General features: G+C 43.2%; 2 protein-coding genes and 1 long non-coding RNA gene across 3 annotated transcripts in view; 2 read left to right on the top strand and 1 right to left on the bottom strand.

Moving 5' to 3' along the window:
* Nucleotides 1–22159, top strand: part of LOC118560255 (protein NLRC3-like) — a 943592-nt gene that overhangs the window by 237790 nt on the left and 683643 nt on the right. The gene's annotated exons all lie outside the window — the stretch shown is intronic.
* On the bottom strand, nucleotides 5516–6764 carry LOC118560269. The gene is made up of 2 exons (XR_004929228.1): nucleotides 6601–6764; nucleotides 5516–5582 (listed from the first exon to the last, which is right to left on the bottom strand). It is a non-coding gene; the product is annotated as an uncharacterized LOC118560269 (long non-coding RNA).
* On the top strand, nucleotides 7035–11356 carry LOC105924400. The gene is made up of 3 exons (XM_036131053.1): nucleotides 7035–7352; nucleotides 10300–10629; nucleotides 11016–11356. The coding sequence occupies exons 1-3, from the start codon at nucleotides 7208–7210 to the stop codon at nucleotides 11354–11356; spliced, it is 816 nt and encodes a 271-aa protein (XP_035986946.1). The 5' UTR covers nucleotides 7035–7207.

Here is a 22159-nt window from a genome sequence, read left to right as displayed (position 1 = left end):
AACAGTGGAAATTAATCCCATGCTGTCTGATAATTTTGCCAATGGGAAGCATATATATAGTAAATAGAATTGGTCCAAGGACTGAACCCTGTGGTACTCCACAAGTGACCCTAGAGTTTGAGGAAGATTTATTATTAACATGAACAAACTGGAATCTGTCCGACAGATAAGATTTAAACCAGCCTAATGCTTTTCCCTTAATCCCTACAGTATGTTCAAGTCTTTGTAGGAAGTAGTAGCTGGTGTAGGAAAGAAATTAACTTGAGACTGCTTCTCCTTTTTCAGCCAGCAGGGGAATATTTATTTTGTACAAACACTGAGTTACACATTCATGTTTCCATTCAGCAAAATCCCAGACAACACCTGCCTCACAATCCCATTTATAGGGTTTGATTTACATGAATGTGTATGTGGGGTGTTCTAGTCACATATCCCGACAAATGTTTCCTCTTATTCCTGGAAAGAATGCTTATATATCATTGTGAGGATGTCCAGTGTTAGTGAAAACCAGAGCCAGGTTTGGCACTAACACAGTTCAACCAGAGTCCAGCTGTCCTCTCCTTACTAGAACGTTACAGTCTCATACTAGTCTTCCTGAGGTCCTCAAAAAGTTTAAAACAACAGCGTACACTGCCTGACCAAAAAAAGTTGCCACTAAAAAAAGGGTCACTAATATTTGGTTGGATCACCTTTAGCTTTGATTACAGCACACATTCGCTGTGGCATTGTTTCAATAAGCTTCTGCAATGTCAGGATTTATTTCCATCCTTTGTTGGATTATTTTTCACCAACATCATTGATGATGGTAGAGTTTTAGACTTAGACTTAGACTTAGACTTAGACTTTCTTTATTGTCATTTTGTATACACAGAGTGCATACAGAACGAAATTTCGTTTTCACACAGCTCAGAAATATTGCAGTAACTCTACAGGATACCTTGCAGTGAATTACAGTACAGGATAAAGTGCAGTGATCAATCGCAGTCACTTACAGGATAAATTTCAATTTACTTCCGGATAAAGTGCAGCAGTGAACAGTAGGCCGTTGAAATGTAAACAATGTAAACCAAATGTAGACAAATATGCAGTAGGGTGCAGCAGTGATTTAAAAGTAGACAGTTGCATTGTACACAGTTTTGCAGTACGTTTCCGGTTAGGGTGCAGCATCAATTTTGCAGGATACAATACAATGTGCAAATGTGCAAATCAGCGAATCTAGTGTGGTACACAGTCCGTTTTTGTACTTCAGCAGTTCAACAGTCTGATGGCAGCAGGGAAAAAGCTTTTGCAGAACCTAGTGGACCTGCAGCGGATGCTGCGGAACCTCTTTCCAGAGGGCAGCAGGGAGAATAGTCTATGGTGGGGGTGTGAGGGGTCCCTGATGATGTTACGGGCTCGAGACACACAGCGCTGCGATGAAATGTCTTTAATGGAGGGAAGAGGAGCCCCGATGATCCCTTCTGCTGTCCTCACCACTCTCCTCACGTTCTTCCAGTCGGAGGCACTGCAGCCTCCACACCACACAGAGAGACAGCTGGTCAGAATACTCTCTATGGTGCTTCTGTAGAAGGTCGTGAGGACGGGCGGGGGCAGGCGGGCTCTCCTCATCCTCCGCAGAAAGTACAGTCGCTTCTGTGCCCTCTTCACCAGCGACGTGGTGTTCACAGTCCAGGTGAGGTTGTCCGTGATGTGCACCCCCAGGAACTTGGTGCTGCTGACCACCTCCACCGCTGAGTTGTTGATGAGCAGTGGAGCATGGTGAGGCCGGTTTTTTGAAGTCGACGATGATCTCCTTCGTCTTCTCCACGTTCAGGATCAGGCTGTTGTCTCTGCACCAACCCACCAGCTGCTCCACCTCCTCTCTGTAGTCCCGGTCGTTGTTGTCTCTGATGAGGCCCACCACCGTTGTGTCGTCTGCAAACTTCACGATGTGATTGGTGGTGAACCTGGGGACGCAGTCGTGTGTCATCAGGGTGAACAGCAGGGGGCTCAGGACGCAGCCCTGAGGGGAGCCCGTGCTGAGGGTGACGACATCAGAGATGTTCTGATGACCCGGACTGACTGAGGTCTGTTGGTGAGGAAGTCCAGCAGCCAGTTGTGAAGGGGTGTGCTGAAGCCCAGATGTTCCAGTTTTCCCACCAGATGCTGTGGGATGATGGTGTTGAACACTGAACTGGTGTCCACTGCTGGAGTGCTGTTTAGTGCCTCAAACCTCCCAAAGAAGTTATTTAGTCCATTGAGGAAGTCAGCATCAACTTCACCCACCGGGGGGGAGGGCGTGTTGTATTCAGTGATCGCCCGGATGCCTTTCCACATGCTCCTGGTGTTGCTGGCGTCATGGAAAAGCTCCTGGATTTTCTGACTGTGGTTCCGCTTCGCTAGCCTGATGGCACGGTTCAGGTTGGCTCTCGCTGTCCTCAGTGCCTCCTTGTCTCCAGACTTGAAGGCTGAGTTCCATACTTTTAGCGCTCGACGGACCTCCACAGTAATCCAGGGTCGTTGGTTGGCTCGGGTGATGATGGTCTTGGTGGTGCTGACGTCCTCAATGCATTTGCTGATGTAGGCTGACACAGTCATGGCGTACTCATCAATGTTGATCTTGTCCTCATAAGTTGCAGCAGCTTTGAACATGTTCCAGTCAGAGCACTCAAAACAGTCCTGGAGCGCCTCCATTGCTCCCTCAGTCCACACCCTCACCTGCCTCACTACAGGTTTAGCTCTGATCAGCAGGGGCCTGTATGCTGGGAATAGCATCACAGAAAGGTGGTCTGAAGAGCCCAGGTGGGGGCGGGGGGCTAAACTAAGTCTAGAGTGTTCTCTCCCCGAGTTGCAAAATCCACGTGTTGGTAAAAATGAGGGAGAACAGTTTTCATATTTGCCTGGTTAAAATCCCCAGCAATGATGAAAACACCCTCTGTGTGTGCAGATTGCAGCTCAGAGATAGTCCGATAGAGAACACTCATAGCCTCTTGTGTTAGCGCTGGGAGGGACGTAAACCGCTGTGATGATAACAACAGTGAACTCTCTAGGCAGATAAAAAGGTCTGCAGCTAATAATCATAAGCTCAATGTCCGGAGAGCAGAGACTTGTGACTAATCTAGCATTTTTACACCAGGTGTTATTGGTGTAAACGCAGAGTCCGCCTCCTCGGGACTTACCGCAGAGTTCTGTCTGTCTGTCGGCGCGGAAAGTAGCTAGTCCCTCCAGGCTAACGGCGTTGTCTGGGATTGTTGATGAGAGCCATGTTTCGGTCAGAATGAGAGCGCAGCAGTCCATGAACTCCCTCTTTGCAGAGAGCTCGAGTTGTAAATGGTCCATTTTGTTGTCCAGTGAGCGAACGTTGGAAAGCCAGATGGATGGTAGCGGCGGTCTGAATGGGTTAGCCTTTAGCCTCGCTGCTAAGCCTCCTCGGCACCCGCGCTTCTTCGGCCGGCTACACCGCTTCCGCGTCGCTCTCCTCCGGCGTGAGCTGCTCGTCGAGGCCGCCGCTTCACAGGCCTCCGGGGCTGGTCTCCGTAGGACGCCACAGTCACATAAGCAGTCGAGCGTGGTATTTAAAAGTCCAAAAACACAACTTGATCGTAACTCCAACAGGCGCTCGCGGTCAAGTACTGATCGCCTGGGTAGTTGAGTGGTTTCCAGCGAGTTTGGCGGCATTTTTATGCAAAAAGTCCGCGAGTTGGTACAGAGCTGTGTTCGGCTGCTGCCGCCAGGGGCGCCGCCGGAGGTCTCTGCATTAATAATGCATTGGAAATGCATTGGAAAGTTCATAACCCAGTTTGGTATTTTCTGCGATGTTAGATGTTTTGTCTGCTTGATGTGTGCCAGTGATGTGACCCTTCTGAAACAGACGGACATCTTTTCCACGACCAACCCAGGTTAGGTCCATTAACAATTAGCTTTGTGTTTTTGTCTATAATACAGCAGACTGCGCTGTTAAATTGATTAATCCATGTCTAATCTAAAAACATACTTAATAATCCTGATAGACACCTTCCTAATATTTACTTTGCTCAGTTCTATGGTGGATGGCAACCACGTCAAATTTAACGTTACGTCCAACTATTTTGAAAATTCTTCCAGATTCTGCCACCAATAAACACGAGCTGTGTTCTTCTTCCCCTTGTTTGTTTTTTATTAGGCTTAATAGACGTGTGTGTACAGTTATTAAAGTATTAATAACCAACATTTCTACTTAGGTCAGGTCAGCGCCATAGAGATTGAAAAGAGTTGCGACACTCTTTGATGTCACCGCCAGGGCAGTCACGTGGTTCATGTAGACCGCTATAGTTCCAAAACATACGCTGGCTGTCATGTTCTTCTATGGGACAGACAGCAGCGATTGCGTTATTTAACGGTTAATACATATATAAACATACACCCTACTACTTTTTCAGCTGTTATTGCATGATTACATATTTGTTAATGTCATTTTTCCATTTTGAGAGGCAGGGTGACAACAAAAAGCTGTATATTACTTAGATACGTTTTACATGTTTGAAGGGAAAAGCTTATGTTCATGTTCGTATGGACAGGAGTACAGGCTAGAACGGCTCTAACTTAAGTTTTCTTTTCCATATCATTCATGTGATGACAGATGTCTCATGATTTTCATTTTATGGCGACTGGGCTGTATTATTGATTACTGTGATTTTGCTTATGAATTCTGATTCAGCCATTAGCTTACCTTCGTGGTAGCGTTAGGTCTGCCGTGGTCCATTCAGCATTCGCCTAGCAGCTAGCTCACTTCTGATAAGTGGTCACCCCCAGACCACAACGTGAAACATGATCATGTTAACACTAAGAATATAATTTTAAGATTAAGCCATTCACATATTATCAAAAGCATTATGCTTATATGTTTGGGTCTATAGGTAAGTGCAGAGCTATTAAGATTTTTATCTACGTCTCTGGGTTAATGCACAGAGTAAGAGTAAGGTTAGCTGCAGAGAGAGTGATAGAGAACAGTGACAGGCAACACTCCCATTGGACTCCATTGTTGCTTTTTGCTTTTTTGAGGAAGAACAGTCCATTCAGCATTTACACCCACTTTTTCTCATGAGGCACAAGTTGGCCACACAACAATGATAATTTTAATACTAAGCCATGCACAAAGAATCAAATATATTAAAGAATAACAACTCATTAAGCTTGGATGAATGAATAAAATATTGTTTAATAAAAAATACTGAGTGAGACAACAAGATGTGTGTAAATGTGTGTATCTAACTGGAAAAACAAGAACAAAGTGAAGGAACAGGGAGGAATATTATAAATACATTTAAAAAAAAAAATCCTCCACATACATCAGGCTTCAGAGTGCATCAGGGCTGAAGGGAAGGACAACATTAATAATAAAGGTATAAGCTGGCATAAGATAAAAATTAACAATGTGGAACAAAAAAATGGGAACAAGCATAAATAATATCAACAAACATACGTACAGTATGTGTGAACAAGAACAACAAATGTGTAAACAGGCGTTAAGAACAGGTATCGTAACCATTTTTTTTGGGGGGGGGGGGGGCGCCCCACTGAAACCTGTGATGGCCACAACAACGATACTGCTGGTCCAGCAAGATCTGTTGAGACAGGGGCACAAATATGTTCATTAAGCCAGTTCATTCAGGACTGCCTAGAAAAATACTTTCTCTTGCATACATCAGACTCACACCTGTGGAGTTCCAGAAAGCACTATGGCTAACTTACTTAATAAAAGATGTCAGAGATTCACTAATGAACTGTGTAATTTCTGGTGTAGCGATACCTTCTTCACAGCTGGCAAAATCGAGATAAAAGTAGCAGGCAATGACTGAAAATCGGTTGTCTACCAAGTTAAAAATATATTTATAAATTGCACTGTGCACGTACAAATAAATATAAGCATATGCACCATAAAGGGCCTATTAATATAATTTACAGAGTTGACAATTCAAAAGAGGTAGCTATTTAATCAGTTTACCCCTGGATATAACGTTACCTTCACAGAAGGCAAGTCAAGCTAACAAACTAGCAGGCAATCGGTCGTCTACCAAGATAAAAAAATATATATATATATATATATATATATATATATATATATATATATATATATATATATATATTTATATAATTACGCTGTGTACATACAACAAAAGATCAGTATATGCACCATAAAGGGCCTATTTATATAATATACAGAGTTGATAATTCAAAAGAGGTAGCTATTTAATCAACTTACGCCTGGATATAACGTTAGTGCCAACAAAACTAGCAGGCAATCGGTGGTCAACCAAGATAAAATAAATATATAATTACGCTGTGTAAATACAAATAAAGATCAGTATATGGATCATAAAGGACCTCTGATAAAATATAGACAGTTGACAGTTCAAAATAGGTAGCTATTTAATCAGTTTACCCCTGGATATAACGTTACCTTCACAGAAGGCAAGTCAAGCTAACAAACTAGCAGGCAATCGGTCGTCTACCAAGATAAAAAATATATATATAATTACGCTGTGTACATACAACAAAAGATCAGAATATGCATCATAAATGGCCTATGATACAATATAGACAGTTGACAATTCAAAACAGATAGCTATTTAATCAACTTACCTCAGAAGTTACTCGAGAGTCAGCAATGGAAGTGAATGATGTCCGACGCCATAGAATGGCTTTTTGGAACTATGCGAGGCTGCATACCCCGGAAGTGGGCGGCAAACAGCCTACAACGGAGTCCAATGGGAGTGTCGCGACTCTTTTTAGCTCTATGGCTCTGGGTCAGGTAACAAAGTACCTCTGGTTCTGATTCTTTTGGTTGCTGCTCCAAATGTCCTGAAGAAGAAAACAGGTCTTCATCAGAAACTGGTTTAAACCGGTTTCTGTGAGACAGGTGATAGGTGAGCTCAGGTCACCTGGTTGGTCCTCCAACAACCTGCTGGTTCTTCTTTAACCTGAACACTGAGTCAGAGAGACCGGGAGGAGACGGTCATGTGACCCTCAGAGCTGCTGCTGATGTCCATCTCATCTTGTCCTCTCAGTCTCACAGGTGGTGGTGGATTCAGGGGAGAAATCTGTCCTGCTGCCCTGCAGAACCAGACCACCACTGCCTAGAGATGCTAAAGTGGAGTGGAAGGACGGATCCAACAGGACGGTCCATGTGTATAAGAAAGGTTCTGATCAGCCTGAAGGACAGGCTCAGTTCTACAGAGACAGAACCAAGATGAATAAAAACCCACTGAGAACTGGAGACCTCAGTCTGACCCTGGAACACCCCACAGATGAAGACACTAACGTCTACGCCTGCATCATCTCCAGCAGAGGGAGAGAAATCCTGAAGAAGAAAGAAGTTAATCTCCAGGTCAAAGGTCAGTGGGTTATTTCTCTGGGTCAAAGGTCAGTGGGTTATATCTCTGGGTCAAAGTTCAGTGGGTTATATCTCCGGGTCAAAAGTCAGTGGGTTATACCTCTGGGTCAAAGGTCAGTGGGTTATATCTCTGGGTCAAAGTTCAGTGGGTTATATCTCCAGGTCAAAGGTCAGTGGGTTATTTCTCTGGGTCAAAGGTCAGTGGGTTATATCTCTGGGTCAAAGTTCAGTGGGTTATATCTCCGGGTCAAAAGTCAGTGGGTTATATCTCCGGGTCAAAAGTCAGTGGTGTCATGCTTTAGTTTTGATTCGGCTTTTGTTACCATTGGTTTTCGTTTTTTTCCACCTTGTTTTAGTTTTAGTTAGGGTTTGACTTTATTTATTGTTTTTAGTTTCTCCTTCCCCTCACTTCAGCCTTCCCTTCCACTGCAGTTAGTCACACCTGCCAGCCACTAATTAGCCAGACTCATTTCACCTGCCAGCCTCCCTACTTAAGCCTCACTCTGCTGTCACTCCTTTGCTGGTCCGTCATCGTTCTTCACCCTCCCCATACCAGTCCTCGTTTTTGCCTTGGAAGATTTGATTTGCTTTCTCGTTTAAGGTCAGTCCTGCCGGTCTCTCTGAAAGACTATGTATCATGTTGCTAGTTCTTGGTGAAGCTCTGCCTTTTGTCCTGGTGTCTTCTGAGAACTGCTAACCTGACTAGCCACTCTGAGAAAGCTCTGCTCAGTGCCAAGCCTTCCAGCTTCGTTTGGACTCTTTCTCTCCAGGCTGTCAGCTCCTGCCTTCATCTGCACCCCTGTACCTGTGTATTCCTGGATTACTGGTTACATCACCCACCATCCCATCAAACCTGTCAATAAAACTCCTCAACTTTAGTGCTGTGTGTGTGGTTCTGGGTTCATCAAAGACAAATCCTGACAAGTGGGTTATATCTCTGGGTCAAAGGTCAGTGGGTTATATCTCTGGGTCAGAGGTCAGTGGGTTATGTCTCTGGGTCAGTGGGTTATGTCTCCAGGTCAAAGGTCAGTGGGTTATGTCTCTGAGGCAGAGGTCCAGACAAAGACTTTAGCTCCACAGCTCATCTCCACTGAAACCCAACCGTGTCCAGTGGTCTCCTCATTCTGTCCTGGGCCCATGATCCGTTAGTTGTTATATTAAAGACAGGAGAACTGATGGAGCAGTTAATCCTGACACCAGTTAATCGTCTCAGCAGCACTAACTGGTTTAGTTTTCTTTACATGAACTTACTGGGTAAAAATAAGAATATGGACTTTTAAGCAGGTTGAAACATTTGCCTAAAGAGCAGAAATGGAGTGAAAGTTTTAGCTTCACCTCTCCTGGATGTCAGAGCGTCTGTCGTCCTCCTCACCACTACGCAGATTTATGATCACAGGAATCAGGGTTAGGAGTTAACCTTGGTGTGAAGGGTTGGGACTTTTCCTCCTTTTATTATTGTAATTTGTTAGAAATGGGCTATATAGGCCTATCTCTGTTTAGGACAGCGTGTGTCACGTCATGTACTGTTTCTGAGCATCATGTGGCTGAGGAGAGGAGCTGCAGGTTTATCTTATAATGTCTCTGTTTTTGTGTTCCTCACCCACCACGCTGTAGGAGGAGTGGTGGTGTAGGTCAGGTGGGTCAGTGGAGACGGTTTGGTCTCCAGGTAGAATCCTGCAGACGCCCCAGATTAAAGTCAGCTGGTTAGAACTAAGTTTACTTTGAGGGAAGAACAGGAAATGAACTCCAGCCTTTATACGTGACTTCCTGTTAATCATGTGGCGGTTAACGAGCATCAAGTCTCTGATGTCACCCACAGGGTTCATGCTGCTGCTGTGTTTTCCACCCAGAGAGAAATACATGAGCAGACGTAACATTTATGTCGTTTACAGGAATCTGTTAGATGATGCAGGAGGAGGCTGATGAAGCTGGAACTGTTACAGAGTCCAGATCTGCTCAGAACCTTCTTTCTGTCTCTGGTGATCTGTGTTCAGCTCCAGGCTGTCAGCATGTTAGAGCTGATTAAGTTGCTGATGGAGACCAGAGGAGCTCTTTAGAACACGGAATCTGACACCAGTACCGTCACTGATCCAGAACCACTAGAATAATAATAAACAGGAGCGTCATTGTAAATAGGATTTGGCAACTAAAGTATTTTCTTATTAAATGCAGAAAAATAAAATGTGTACAGTTTTGCAAAGGATAAAAATGTTCAGGCCAGCAGGGACTGCGTCCTTGATGGACTTTAGGAGGATCCTCTGGAAGCCCTTCATGGTGACGGGGTCAGAGCGATGGGACGAAGGTCACTGAGGCAGGAGATGGTTGGTTTCTGGGGGACAGAAACGATTATGGAGGATTTCAGACAGGCAGGAACCGTGGAGAGCTGCAGGGAGAGGATGAAGATGTCCAGAAGGACTCCTGCTAGCTGGTTAGCTCATGATTTAAGGCTGACACTATGACTGGACCTGCAGCCTGGTTGGTGTTGACCTTCTTCAAAGTGTCAGCTCTCTGTGCTTTCTGGCTCATTGTAACGTTTATTGGATCATGTTTTATCTTTATTATTATGCTGCTTGTTCTGTACAGAGTCCTTGAGTGTTCTGAAAGGTGCTTTTTATATAATATAATATAATATAATAATATACGTTTTCAGGGTTTTAAAGCACCAGTTGCTTTTTTTTTTAACAAAGTAGGCTAATGAGAACGGGGTTTGGGGGGGGGGGATATGAAGCAAAGGACTACAGGCCGGAATCGGGCTTACAACCCCCGCACCAGTGGTTAGGGTTAACCCTACCCCTGTGTAAGGCACTTTTAAATAAAATAGATTATTTTAAATATTATTAGTAATGTTACTCCTTCAGACTGGAACCAGTCCAACATGTTGGACCTTCATCTGTCCTCAGAGCTGCTGCTGTCTGTCCATCTCATCTTGTCCTCTGTTGTCCTCTCAGTCCCAAAAGTGGTGGTGACTTCAGGGGAGAAGTCTTTCCAGCTGTCCTGCAAAACCAAAGTTCACCTGACTGAAGGTGCTAAAGTGGAGTGGTTGGACGGCAGAGACTGGAAGGTCTATGTGTATCGGCCTGGTTCTGATCAGCCTGAAGGACAGTACTGGTTCTACAGAGCCAGAACCAAGATGAATAAAGACCCACTGAAGACTGGAGACCTCAGTCTGACCCTGGACCACCTCACAGATAAAGACACTGACATCTACACCTGCACCATCTACGACAAGGAGAGGAAAAATATCCTGATGAAGCAACAAGTTAAAGTCAAGGTCAAAGGTCAGTGGTTTAAATATCTGGGTCAAAGGTCAGGGGTTTAGATGTGATGATGTAATTTTCCAATCAGCTGATTGGTTGCATCAGAGCAGCATTTTCCTGGTTTCCTTGAACGTAACACAATAGAGAAAAGTCCAGAGAGGCTCCAGAACCAGTGCAGGAAGAACCGTCTGCAGCTTTCTGCTGGGTCTCCTGTCCACGTTGAGGACGTTCTGTCCAACAGTCGGTTCTGCTGCTGAATGGACCCTCAGCAAAGACAACACTGTCTCTGTTCTGTGGAGACGTGGAACCCATTTCAGACTGGAACCAGTTTAACATGTTGGACCTTCATCTGTCCTCAGAGCTGCTGCTGTCTGTCCATCTCATCTTGTCCTCTGTTGTCCTCTCAGTCCCACAGGTGGTGGCAGTGAATTCAGAGGAGGAGTCTTTCATGCTGCCCTGCAGACCCACAGATGACCTGCTTGAAGGTGTTAGAGTGGAGTGGACAGAAAGCAGAGATAAGAAGGTCCATGTGTTTGAGAATGGTTCAGATCAGACTGATGTACAGAACGTGTACTACAGCAACAGAACCGAGATGAAGGAAGACCCACTGAGAACTAAAGACCTCAGTCTGACTCTGAAATACCTCACAGATGGAGACAGTAACATGTACACCTGCACCGTCTACGACAAAGAGGAAAAGATCCTGATGAAAAAACAAGTTCAGCTCAAGGTCAAAGGTCAGTGGTAACTGGAAGAATATCTTCATTTTCTAATTCAATATTTAAATCTTTTTTTTAATTCAGATCATTTGATGGAGAATCACATGGAGACTGTTGTATAAATATTTAGAACTGATGACTAACCGAAGGCCACACATCAGTGAACAGACTTCTAGAAAATCTAAAACCCTTAGAAGAAACATCTGTATGTAGAAATGTAAGATGTAGTACGCCACACACAGAGCCACGTTTGACGAGTCTTTATTGAGAATGTTGAATAGTGGAATGTAGAACCAGAAGGCTGCAGCAGAGGAATGGAGGAGATGGCTGGAGCAGGAGCAGAGGCTAGCTGGACGAAGGGAGCACAGGCGGGTTGACGTGAGGCAAGGCTGGGATGAAGAATGATGACGATCCAGCGGGGAAGAGCAGACTGAGGGAGGTTTAAGTAGAGGTGTTGGGTCTAGAATTAACAGACAACATCCCACAATGCCTTGTGCTGACCTCATTACTCATTAATTATTGGCAGCTCCATAATGAGAAATGTGGCACTAAAGAAACCAGGGACCATAGTTAAATGCCTACCAGGGGCCAGAACAGGCGACATAGAATCCTACCTAAAACTACTGGCTAAGGATAAGCGTAAATACCGCAAAATTGTTATTCACGCTGCCGGTAATGACACCCGGTCACGCCGATCAGAGGTCACCAAAGTTGGTGTTGCTTCGGTTTGTGAGTTTGCTAAAACTATGTCGGACTCTGTAATTTTCTCTGGTCCCCTGCCTGATCTGACCAGTGATGACATGTTTAGCCGCATGTCATCATTCAACCGCTGGTTGTCTAGGTGGTGTCCAGAAAACGACGTGGGCTACATTGATAACTGGAGAACTTTCTGGGGAAAACCTGGTCTGATCCAGAGAGACGGCATCCATCCTACTTTGGATGGTGCTGCTCTTCTTTCTAGGAATCTGGCCGGATTTATTAGTCCTCCTAAATGCTGACAACCCAGGGTCCAGACCAGGAAGCAGAGCCGTAGTTTAACACACCTCTCTGCAGCTTCTGTACTGTTACCCACCCATTACCCTATTGAGACGGTGTCTTTCCCACGGCCAAAACTTAACAGATCAAAAACTGATCTAAAAGGAACAAATCATAAAAATCTAATAAAAATCACTGTGGTTCACCTTGAACCTAAAAATAAAATAATAAAATGTGGTCTATTAAATATAAGGTCTCTCCCTCCAAAGACTTTGTTAGTTAATGAATTGATTTCTGATAATCAGATTGATTTGTTTTGTCTCACAGAAACCTGGCTACAAGAGGACTACGTTAGTATAAATGAGTCAACCCCCTCCAGTTATTCAAATTTCCACATTCCCAGATCTGTGGGAAGAGGAGGAGGAGTGGCAACTATCTTTCAGTCTGATTTATTAATTAGTCCCAGGCCAATTAATAACTACAGTTCTTTTGAACATTTAACCCTCAGTTTCCCTCATCCAAGCTGCAAAGCAATAAAACCTCTTCTGTTTGTTGTTTTGTATCGTCCACCAGGCCCTTACACTGAGTTTTTGGATGAGTTGTCAGATTTCTTATCTGATTTGGTGTTAAATACTGATAAGGTTATTATAGTGGGTGATTTTAACATCCATGTTGACACTGAATGTGATAACCTTAGTGTAGCCTTTAAAACTATCCTAGATTCAATTGGTTTTGCTCAAAATGTGCATGAACCGACGCACTCTCGGCTCCATACTTTAGACCTTGTTCTGACATATGGCATTGATTGTGAAGAATTAACAGTATTCTCTCACAACCCTGTCCTGTCTGATCATTTTTTAATAACATTTGGGTTTAATCTAACTGAATTCTCCACCCCCAAAAGAGGGTTCCATTATAGTAGATTTTTATCGGATAATGCTGTATCAAAACTTAAAGAGTCTGTTCCCTTTTTAATATCCTCAGTATTGCAGAAATGCCCTGTAGATGGCAGCATTGCTGTTTCTTCCCATTCACAAATCGATACCTTTGCTAACAATGTGACTTCCTCATTGCGTTCTGCATTAGACAATGTAGCTCCATTGAAAAACAAGGTGATTGTTCACAGGAAGCTGGCTCCCTGGTTTAATTCAGAGCTGCGTTCCTTGAAGCACAATGTTAGGAAATTGGAGAGAAAATGGCGCTCTACACACCAAGAGGAATCCTACCTAATCTGGAGGGACAGACTATTGTTGTATAACAAGACCCTCCGCAGAGTTAGAGCAGCATATTTTTCATCATTAATTGAAGAGAATAAAAATAATCCTAGATTTCTCTTTAGTACAGTTGCCAAACTTACCCAGAGCCACAGCTCTGTTGATCCATCCATTCCCTTAGCTCTTAGTAGTAATGATTTTATGGGATTCTTCATAAATAAAATTGATGCCATTAAAAATAAAATAATTGGCATCCTCCCAAACATGATTACCTCGTCCTCAGTAAGTGAGGCAGCATTGGAGGAATCTTTAGAATCTGCGCAGTGTTTGAACTGTTTAGAAGCAGTAGAGCTTTCTGAGCTATCTAAAATTTTAGCTTCATCTAAACCTTCTACCTGTATGTTAGACCCAATCCCAACCAAGTTGTTTAAGGACATATTCCCTTTGATCAGTGGTCCTATTTTAGACATGATTAATGTATCCTTGGTAAATGGATATGTACCACAGGTTTTGAAAGTAGCTGTTATTAAACCTTTACTTAAGAAACCTTCTCTTGATCAAGATGAGTTAGTAAATTACAGACCTATATCTAATCTTCTTTTCTTATCTAAAATTCTTGAGAAAGTAGTTGCTAATCAACTTTGTGAACATTTACAAAGTAATGACCTACTTGAGGAGTTTCAGTCAGGCTTCAGAGCTCATCATAGCACTGAAACAGCTCTGGTGAAGGTCACTAATGATATTCTCATGGCCTCAGATAATGGACTTGTGTCTATACTTGTCCTGTTAGATCTCAGTGCTGCGTTTGATACAGTTGATCACAATATTCTCCTACAAAGACTTGAACATACTGTAGGGATTAAGGGGAAAGCATTAGGCTGGTTTAAATCTTATCTGTCAGACAGATTCCAATTTGTTCATGTTAATAATAAATCTTCCTCAAACTCTAGGGTCACCTGTGGAGTACCACAGGGTTCAGTCCTTGGACCAATTCTATTTACTATATATATGCTTCCGATAGGCAAAATTATCAGACAGCATGGGATTAATTTCCACTGTTATGCTGATGATACTCAGCTATATTTATCCATAAATCCTGATGAATCCAATCAATTACTTCGACTGCAGTCATGTCTTGATGACATCAAAAGCTGGATGACTTTAAATTTCCTGCATCTAAATTCTGACAAGACCGAAGTTTTAATCTTTGGGCCAGAGTCCTCAAAAAATAAACTTCTTAACCAATCACTTAATCTGGGTGGCATTAATCTGGCCTCTGGTAATAAAGTAAAAAATCTTGGTGTTATTTTTGACCAAGACATGTCATTTAAATCCCATATTAAACAGGTTTCCAGAGTTTCCTTTTTTCACCTCAGGAATATCGCCAAAATTAGAAACATTCTGTCCAGGAGTGATGCTGGAAAACTGGTCCATGCATTTGTTACTTCAAGGCTGGACTATTGTAATTCTTTACTATCAGGAAGTCCACAAAATGCAGTTCAAAGCCTTCAGCTGATCCAAAATGCTGCAGCAAGAGTTCTGATGAAAATCAACAAGAGGGATCATATTTCTCCAATTTTAGCTTCCCTTCATTGGCTTCCTGTTAAATCAAGAATAAAATTTAAAATTCTTCTTCTAACGTATAAAGCCCTTAATAATCAAGCTCCATCATATATCAGAGCTCTGATTACCCCGTATGTTCCTAACAGAGCACTTCGCTCTCAGACCGCAGGTCTGCTGGTGGTTCCTAGAGTCTCTAAAAGTAGAATGGGAGGCAGATCCTTTAGCTATCAGGCTCCTCTTCTGTGGAACCAACTCCCAGTTTTGGTCCGTGAGGCAGACACCCTGTCTACTTTTAAGACTAGGCTTAAAACTTATCTTTTTGACAAAAAATATAACTAGTGACTCATGTTACTCTCAGCTACCTTTATAGTTTTACTGCTATAGGCTTAGGTTACTGGAGTATATCAGGATCTAATTTTCTCACTCTATTGAGTTCTACTGTTCTTCAATTATGCATTATGTGTTGTCATTTCTGCTTTAACTTTCTGTTCTCTCTCTTTTCTCTTCATAGTAGGTACACCTGGTCTGGCGTTCTGTTAACTGTGACATCATCCAGAGAAGACGGCTCACCCGCTACTACCATCTAATGTAGAACAGATTACTAGATCAATGTGTGCTTCTGTGCTTTTTTGTTTCTCTTGTTGTGTCTCTGTTCTGTCTTCTGTAACCCCAGTCGGTCGAGGCAGATGACCGTTCATACTGAGCCCGGTTCTGCCGGAGGTTTTTCCTTCCCGTTAATGGGTGGTTTTTCTTCCCACTGTCGCTTCATGCTTGCTCAGGATGAGGGATTGCAGCAAAGCCATGTACAATGCAGACGACTCTTCCTGTGGCTCTACGGTTCCCCAGGAGTGAATGCTGCTTGTCGGGACTTTGATGCAATCAACTGGTTTCCTTATATAGGACATTTTTGACCAATCTGTATAATCTGACCCAATCTGTATAATATGATTGAACTTGACTTTGTAAAGTGCCTTGAGATGACATGTTTCATGATTTGGCGCTATATAAATAAAATTGAATTGAATTGAATTGAATTACCCCTGCTAAATCCTTCCTCTCCCGTGCTGTGCAGCTCCTGTACTGTAAAGGAACCGATTCTAAAAGCATGACAAGTCACAGGAATTATTAAAATATAGGGTTTTTATTTTAACCTCAAGTTAAATTTACAAAAATAAAGGCTGAGCTCAAAAAGGAGGGGACAGAAACAGAATCTAACTCTGGTAAAAAAAAGTGAACAAATAAACTGACTGCACAAACAAAACATAACTGACCTAACAAAGAAATGACACAGGGAATTATTTCCCTGGCTGACCAGACCAGTAAATCAAAATAGTGGTAACTAAACACAACTACCTACAAAAAAACTACTGTTAAGCTTGTTGACAAACTACAAGAAAATCCAAAATACTAAACTTCTAAACCAAACCTTTAGCTCCAAACCAACTAATTAAACACAAGGGAGTATAACTGCCTCTCTCCAGCAGGATCTGGTGGTGCAGTCCATTTCTCCCTTTTAGGCCTAGCTGCCATCTTTGTCAGGGCAAACACCCAGAGATCATGGAGAGTAAGAGCAGTGAAACAAACCAGGCAAGGCTAATTTATTAGTGTAGCACACTTCAAGTCACCTTTCCTGTAACAGTCTGATTTGCCCGGTCATATCCTCTGAGTAGAGGGATCTCTCCCAGGTGCTGGCTTGTGTGTCTCTCAGGCCCCGGGGAGGACTCATCATGGTTCAGGCCAGTCTCCCTCCCCTCCTCCCTTTTATCTCAGGCAGAAGAAGATGAAGGCTGGGTGGCAGCCCGCGTCTCCTCGAGGGCTCCAGGAGAAAAGTGGTTGTCTGAGAGTCTGGTCAGAAGTGCTCTGACCTTTTGTCTGTGGGGAGTGGTTTGTAGCATGGACCCTGCTGAGAGGCGGATCCTTGGTGGCTGTGGGGAAATTATTTGCTTAAAATGCATTTTGATTCCTTCCCGTGGTACATGGGAAAAATTCAATCTGACTTTATTCATTGCCTCATCATGTTTTTGATCTTGATTTAAAGGAACTCAGGCTTTCAGCACTTTTACAGTTTTCTGGGAGTTTGTTCCAGATCAGTGGAGCATAGGAACTAAATGCTGCTTCTCCATGTTTGGTTCTGGTTCTGGTTCTGGTTCTGGTTCTGCAGAGCAGGCTGGAGCCAGAAGACCTGAGTGGTCTGGAGGGTTGATGCCCTGATAACAAGTCTGTGATGTATTTAGGTGCTAATTCAGGGATTTATAGACTAACAGAAGGATTTTAAAGTCTATTCTCTGAGATCCAGGGGACCATGGAAGGACTTTAGAACCGGGTCCATGTTCTCTACGTTCTTAGTCTTAGTGGAAGGACTTCAGAACCGGGTCCATGTTCTCTACGTTCTTAGTCTTAGTGGAAGGACTTCAGAACCGGGTCCATGTTCTCTACGTTCTTAGTCTTAGTGGAAGGACTTCAGAACCGGGTCCATGTTCTCTACGTTCTTAGTCTTAGTGGAAGGACTTCAGAACCGGGTCCATGTTCTCTACGTTCTTAGTCTTAGTGGAAGGACTTCAGAACCGGGTCCATGTTCTCTACGTTCTTAGTCTTAGTGGAAGGACTTCAGAACCGGGTCCATGTTCTCTACGTTCTTAGTCTTAGTGGAAGGACTTCAGAACCGGGTCCATGTTCTCTACGTTCTTAGTCTTAGTGGAAGGACTTCAGAACCGGGTCCATGTTCTCTACGTTCTTAGTCTTAGTGAGGACTTCAGAACCGGGTCCATGTTCTCTACGTTCTTAGTCTCAGTGAGGACTTCAGAACCGGGTCCATGTTCTCTACGTTCTTAGTCTTAGTGGAAGGACTTCAGAACCGGGTCCATGTTCTCTACGTTCTTAGTCTTAGTGGAAGGACTTCAGAACCGGGTCCATGTTCTCTACGTTCTTAGTCTTAGTGGAAGGACTTCAGAACCGGGTCCATGTTCTCTACGTTCTTAGTCTTAGTGGAATGACTTCAGAACCGGGTCCATGTTCTCTACGTTCTTAGTCTTAGTGAGGACTTCAGAACCGGGTCCATGTTCTCTACGTTCTTAGTCTTAGTGAGGACTTCAGAACCAGGTCCATGTTCTCTACTTTCTTAGTCTTAGTGGAAGGACTTCAGAACCGGGTCCATGTTCTCTACGTTCTTAGTCTTAGTGAGGACTTCAGAACCGGGTCCATGTTCTCTACGTTCTTAGTCTTAGTGAGGACTTCAGAACCGGGTCCATGTTCTCTACGTTCTTAGTCTTAGTGAGGACTTCAGAACAGGGTCCATGTTCTCTACGTTATTAGTCTTAGTGAGGACTTCAGAACCGGGTCCATGTTCTCTACGTTCTTAGTCTTAGTGGAAGGACTTCAGAACCGGGTCCATGTTCTCTACGTTCTTAGTCTTAGTGGAAGGACTTCAGAACAGGGTCCATGTTCTCTACGTTCTTAGTCTTAGTGAGGACTTCAGAACCGGGTCCATGTTCTCTACGTTCTTAGTCTTAGTAAGGACTTCAGAACCGGGTCCATGTTCTCTACGTTCTTAGTCTTAGTGGACGGACTTCAGAACAGGGTCCATGTTCTCTACGTTCTTAGTCTTAGTGAGGACTTCAGAACTGGGTCCATGTTCTCTACGTTCTTAGTCTTAGTGAGGACTTCAGAACCGGGTCCATGTTCTCTACGTTCTTAGTCTTAGTGAGGACTTCAGAACCGGGTCCATGTTCTCTACGTTCTTAGTCTTAGTGGAAGGACTTCAGAACAGGGTCCATGTTCTCTACGTTCTTAGTCTTAGTGAGGACTTCAGAACCGGGTCCATGTTCTCTAGTCTTAGTGAGGACTTCAGAACCGGGTCCATGTTCTCTACGTTCTTAGTCTTAGTGGACGGACTTCAGAACAGGGTCCATGTTCTCTACGTTCTTAGTCTTAGTGAGGACTTCAGAACCGGGTCCATGTTCTCTACGTTCTTAGTCTTAGTGAGGACTTCAGAACCGGGTCCATGTTCTCTACGTTCTTAGTGTTAGTGAGGACTTCAGAACCGGGTCCATGTTCTCTACGTTCTTAGTCTTAGTGAGGACTTCAGAACCGGGTCCATGTTCTCTACGTTCTTAGTCTTAGTGGACGGACTTCAGAACAGGGTCCATGTTCTCTACGTTCTTAGTCTTAGTGAGGACTTCAGAACCGGGTCCATGTTCTCTACGTTCTTAGTCTTAGTGAGGACTTCAGAACCGGGTCCATGTTCTCTACGTTCTTAGTCTTAGTGGAAGGACTTCAGAACCGGGTCCATGTTCTCTACGTTCTTAGTCTTAGTGGAAGGACTTCAGAACAGGGTCCATGTTCTCTACGTTCTTAGTCTTAGTGAGGACTTCAGAACCGGGTCCATGTTCTCTACATTCTTAGTCTTAGTGAGGACTTCAGAACCGGGTCCATGTTCTCTACGTTCTTAGTCTTAGTGGACGGACTTCAGAACAGGGTCCATGTTCTCTACGTTCTTAGTCTTAGTGAGGACTTCAGAACCGGGTCCATGTTCTCTACGTTCTTAGTCTTAGTGAGGACTTCAGAACCTGGTCCATGTTCTCTACGTTCTTAGTCTTAGTGAGGACTTCAGAACCGGGTCCATGTTCTCTACGTTCTTAGTCTTAGTGAGGACTTCAGAACCGGGTCCATGTTCTCTACGTTCTTAGTCTTAGTGAGGACTTCAGAACCGGGTCCATGTTCTCTACGTTCTTAGTCTTAGTGGAAGGACTTCAGAACCGGGTCCATGTTCTCTACGTTCTTAGTCTTAGTGGAAGGACTTCAGAACAGGGTCCATGTTCTCTACGTTCTTAGTCTTAGTGAGGACTTCAGAACCGGGTCCATGTTCTCTACGTTCTTAGTCTTAGTGAGGACTTCAGAACCGGGTCCATGTTCTCTACGTTCTTAGTCTTAGTGGACGGACTTCAGAACAGGGTCCATGTTCTCTACGTTCTTAGTCTTAGTGAGGACTTCAGAACCGGGTCCATGTTCTCTACGTTCTTAGTCTTAGTGAGGACTTCAGAACCGGGTCCATGTTCTCTACGTTCTTAGTCTTAGTGAGGACTTCAGAACCGGGTCCATGTTCTCTACGTTCTTAGTCTTAGTGAGGACTTCAGAACCGGGTCCATGTTCTCTACGTTCTTAGTCTTAGTGGACGGACTTCAGAACCGGGTCCATGTTCTCTACGTTCTTAGTCTTAGTGAGGACTTCAGAACCGGGTCCATGTTCTCTACGTTCTTAGTCTTAGTGAGGACTTCAGAACCGGGTCCATGTTCTCTACGTTCTTAGTCTTAGTGAGGACTTCAGAACTGGGTCCATGTTCTCTACGTTCTTAGTCTTAGTGGAAGGACTTCAGAACCGGGTCCATGCTCTCTACGTTCTTAGTGTTAGTGGAAGGACTTCAGAACAGGGTCCATGTTCTCTACGTTCTTAGTCTTAGTGAGGACTTCAGAACCGGGTCCATGTTCTCTACGTTCTTAGTCTTAGTGAGGACTTCAGAACCGGGTCCATGTTCTCTACGTTCTTAGTCTTAGTGGACGGACTTCAGAACAGGGTCCATGTTCTCTACGTTCTTAGTCTTAGTGAGGACTTCAGAACCGGGTCCATGTTCTCTACGTTCTTAGTCTTAGTGAGGACTTCAGAACCGGGTCCATGTTCTCTACGTTCTTAGTCTTAGTGAGGACTTCAGAAGTATATGCGATTAATTCATTAAACCTTCAACAACAGGTTGCAGTCATAAAAATGGACATGGCTACGACAGACTTCCCTATCTCCTCCGCTTATACAGCTGTGATCTAATCTTGTTTACATGAAATAAGCCTGTTAGCGAGCAGGCTTAAGCTGGCGCACATGTTGCTATGACAACAAGTGCAGGATGTCTTTCGAAGAACCAAACGATCCAAGATCATGCCAGATCGTCAACAATCAAATCCAGCTAACTTAGTTAGCGACGTACAAAGAACGGTAGCCTCGTGAGACCATCCTGATCTCGCGAGATTTCAAGGTTTCACTCGCAGATCCATAGACATAATATAAGAGTAGACGCGTCATTGGGCGGGTTCTGCCTATGCTGCGATGCGTCAGAGCGTCGGCCATCTTAAATGTGGCAAATCTGCAGTTACTCAGTCACTTAAACAGTATCAGAGGGACTTTAATCTCTGAATATACTTTGTATTCGTAGTATTTCTTTTTTGTAATATTACAAGTTTATTTTCGTATCCCTTTAGCTTCATTCTCCTGAATTTATTCTCCTAAAGAATAAAAATAATTAAAATAATCTAACCTGGCCCTATTACTCCAGGAGTGAAATAATTCTGCAAACTGTGATTATTCTGGAAATGTTCCCCCTTAATTCTCATAATATGATGTTTTTATCATAACATTATCACTTTTGTGTTTGTTAGTTTATTTTTACTTTAGGACTTTTTTTTCCCTCATATTATTAATTTTACCTCTTTAATACTCACCCAAATGAAATAATGAAGACCACAATGTTTAGATTTAACAAATTTATATCCTTATATTCATAACACATAAACACACACACATACATACACATATATATATATATATATATATATATATATATATATATATATATATATATTAGGGCTGGGCAACGATTAAAATATTTAATCGCGATTAATCGCACTGATTAATCGCGATTAATCGCGATTAATCGCATTGTATTTACAAACTCCAAGAATGAATTCAAAAGTAGTGTAAAGAGCACTTTTATTTTAATGTTCTGCTGCCATATGAACAAAAGTGTTGTAACATTTGTAGCACTTATCAGAAACACATATTTAGTGTAAAGCTCAACTTAAACATGTAAAACAAAAAATAGCAATAATAATAAATTAAAGCTTATTGCCACTGACAGGGAATTCTCTTTATGGGGAAAAAATCTACCAAAAACAGGCAATTTCTGAGGTAACAGCAGGGAGCAGCATTACCATTTTATGTTCAATACCAAAGTTTAACTTGGCAGTGGTTCCAACTAACTTGTTTCTGTCATATTCCATGCTGGAAGAACTTTAAACTGAAATGCTTGCTAACTCGATA

The sequence above is a fragment of the Fundulus heteroclitus genome, unplaced genomic scaffold (genome assembly GCF_011125445.2).
Source record: "Fundulus heteroclitus isolate FHET01 unplaced genomic scaffold, MU-UCD_Fhet_4.1 scaffold_41, whole genome shotgun sequence".
NCBI lineage: Eukaryota > Metazoa > Chordata > Actinopteri > Cyprinodontiformes > Fundulidae > Fundulus > Fundulus heteroclitus.
The sequence above is the reverse complement of the archived record's forward strand: the minus strand, read 5'-3'. Positions and strand labels throughout refer to the sequence as shown.

Coding starts and splice junctions, on each gene's coding strand:
- LOC105924400 (XM_036131053.1), top strand. CDS start 7,208: ATGAATAAAAACCCACTGAGAACTGGAGACCTCAGTCTGACCCTGGAA. Junction 7,353..10,299: donor AGTTAATCTCCAGGTCAAAG/GTCAGTGGGTTA, acceptor TTGTCCTCTCAG/TCCCAAAAGTGGTGGTGACT. Junction 10,630..11,015: donor AGTTAAAGTCAAGGTCAAAG/GTCAGTGGTTTA, acceptor TTGTCCTCTCAG/TCCCACAGGTGGTGGCAGTG.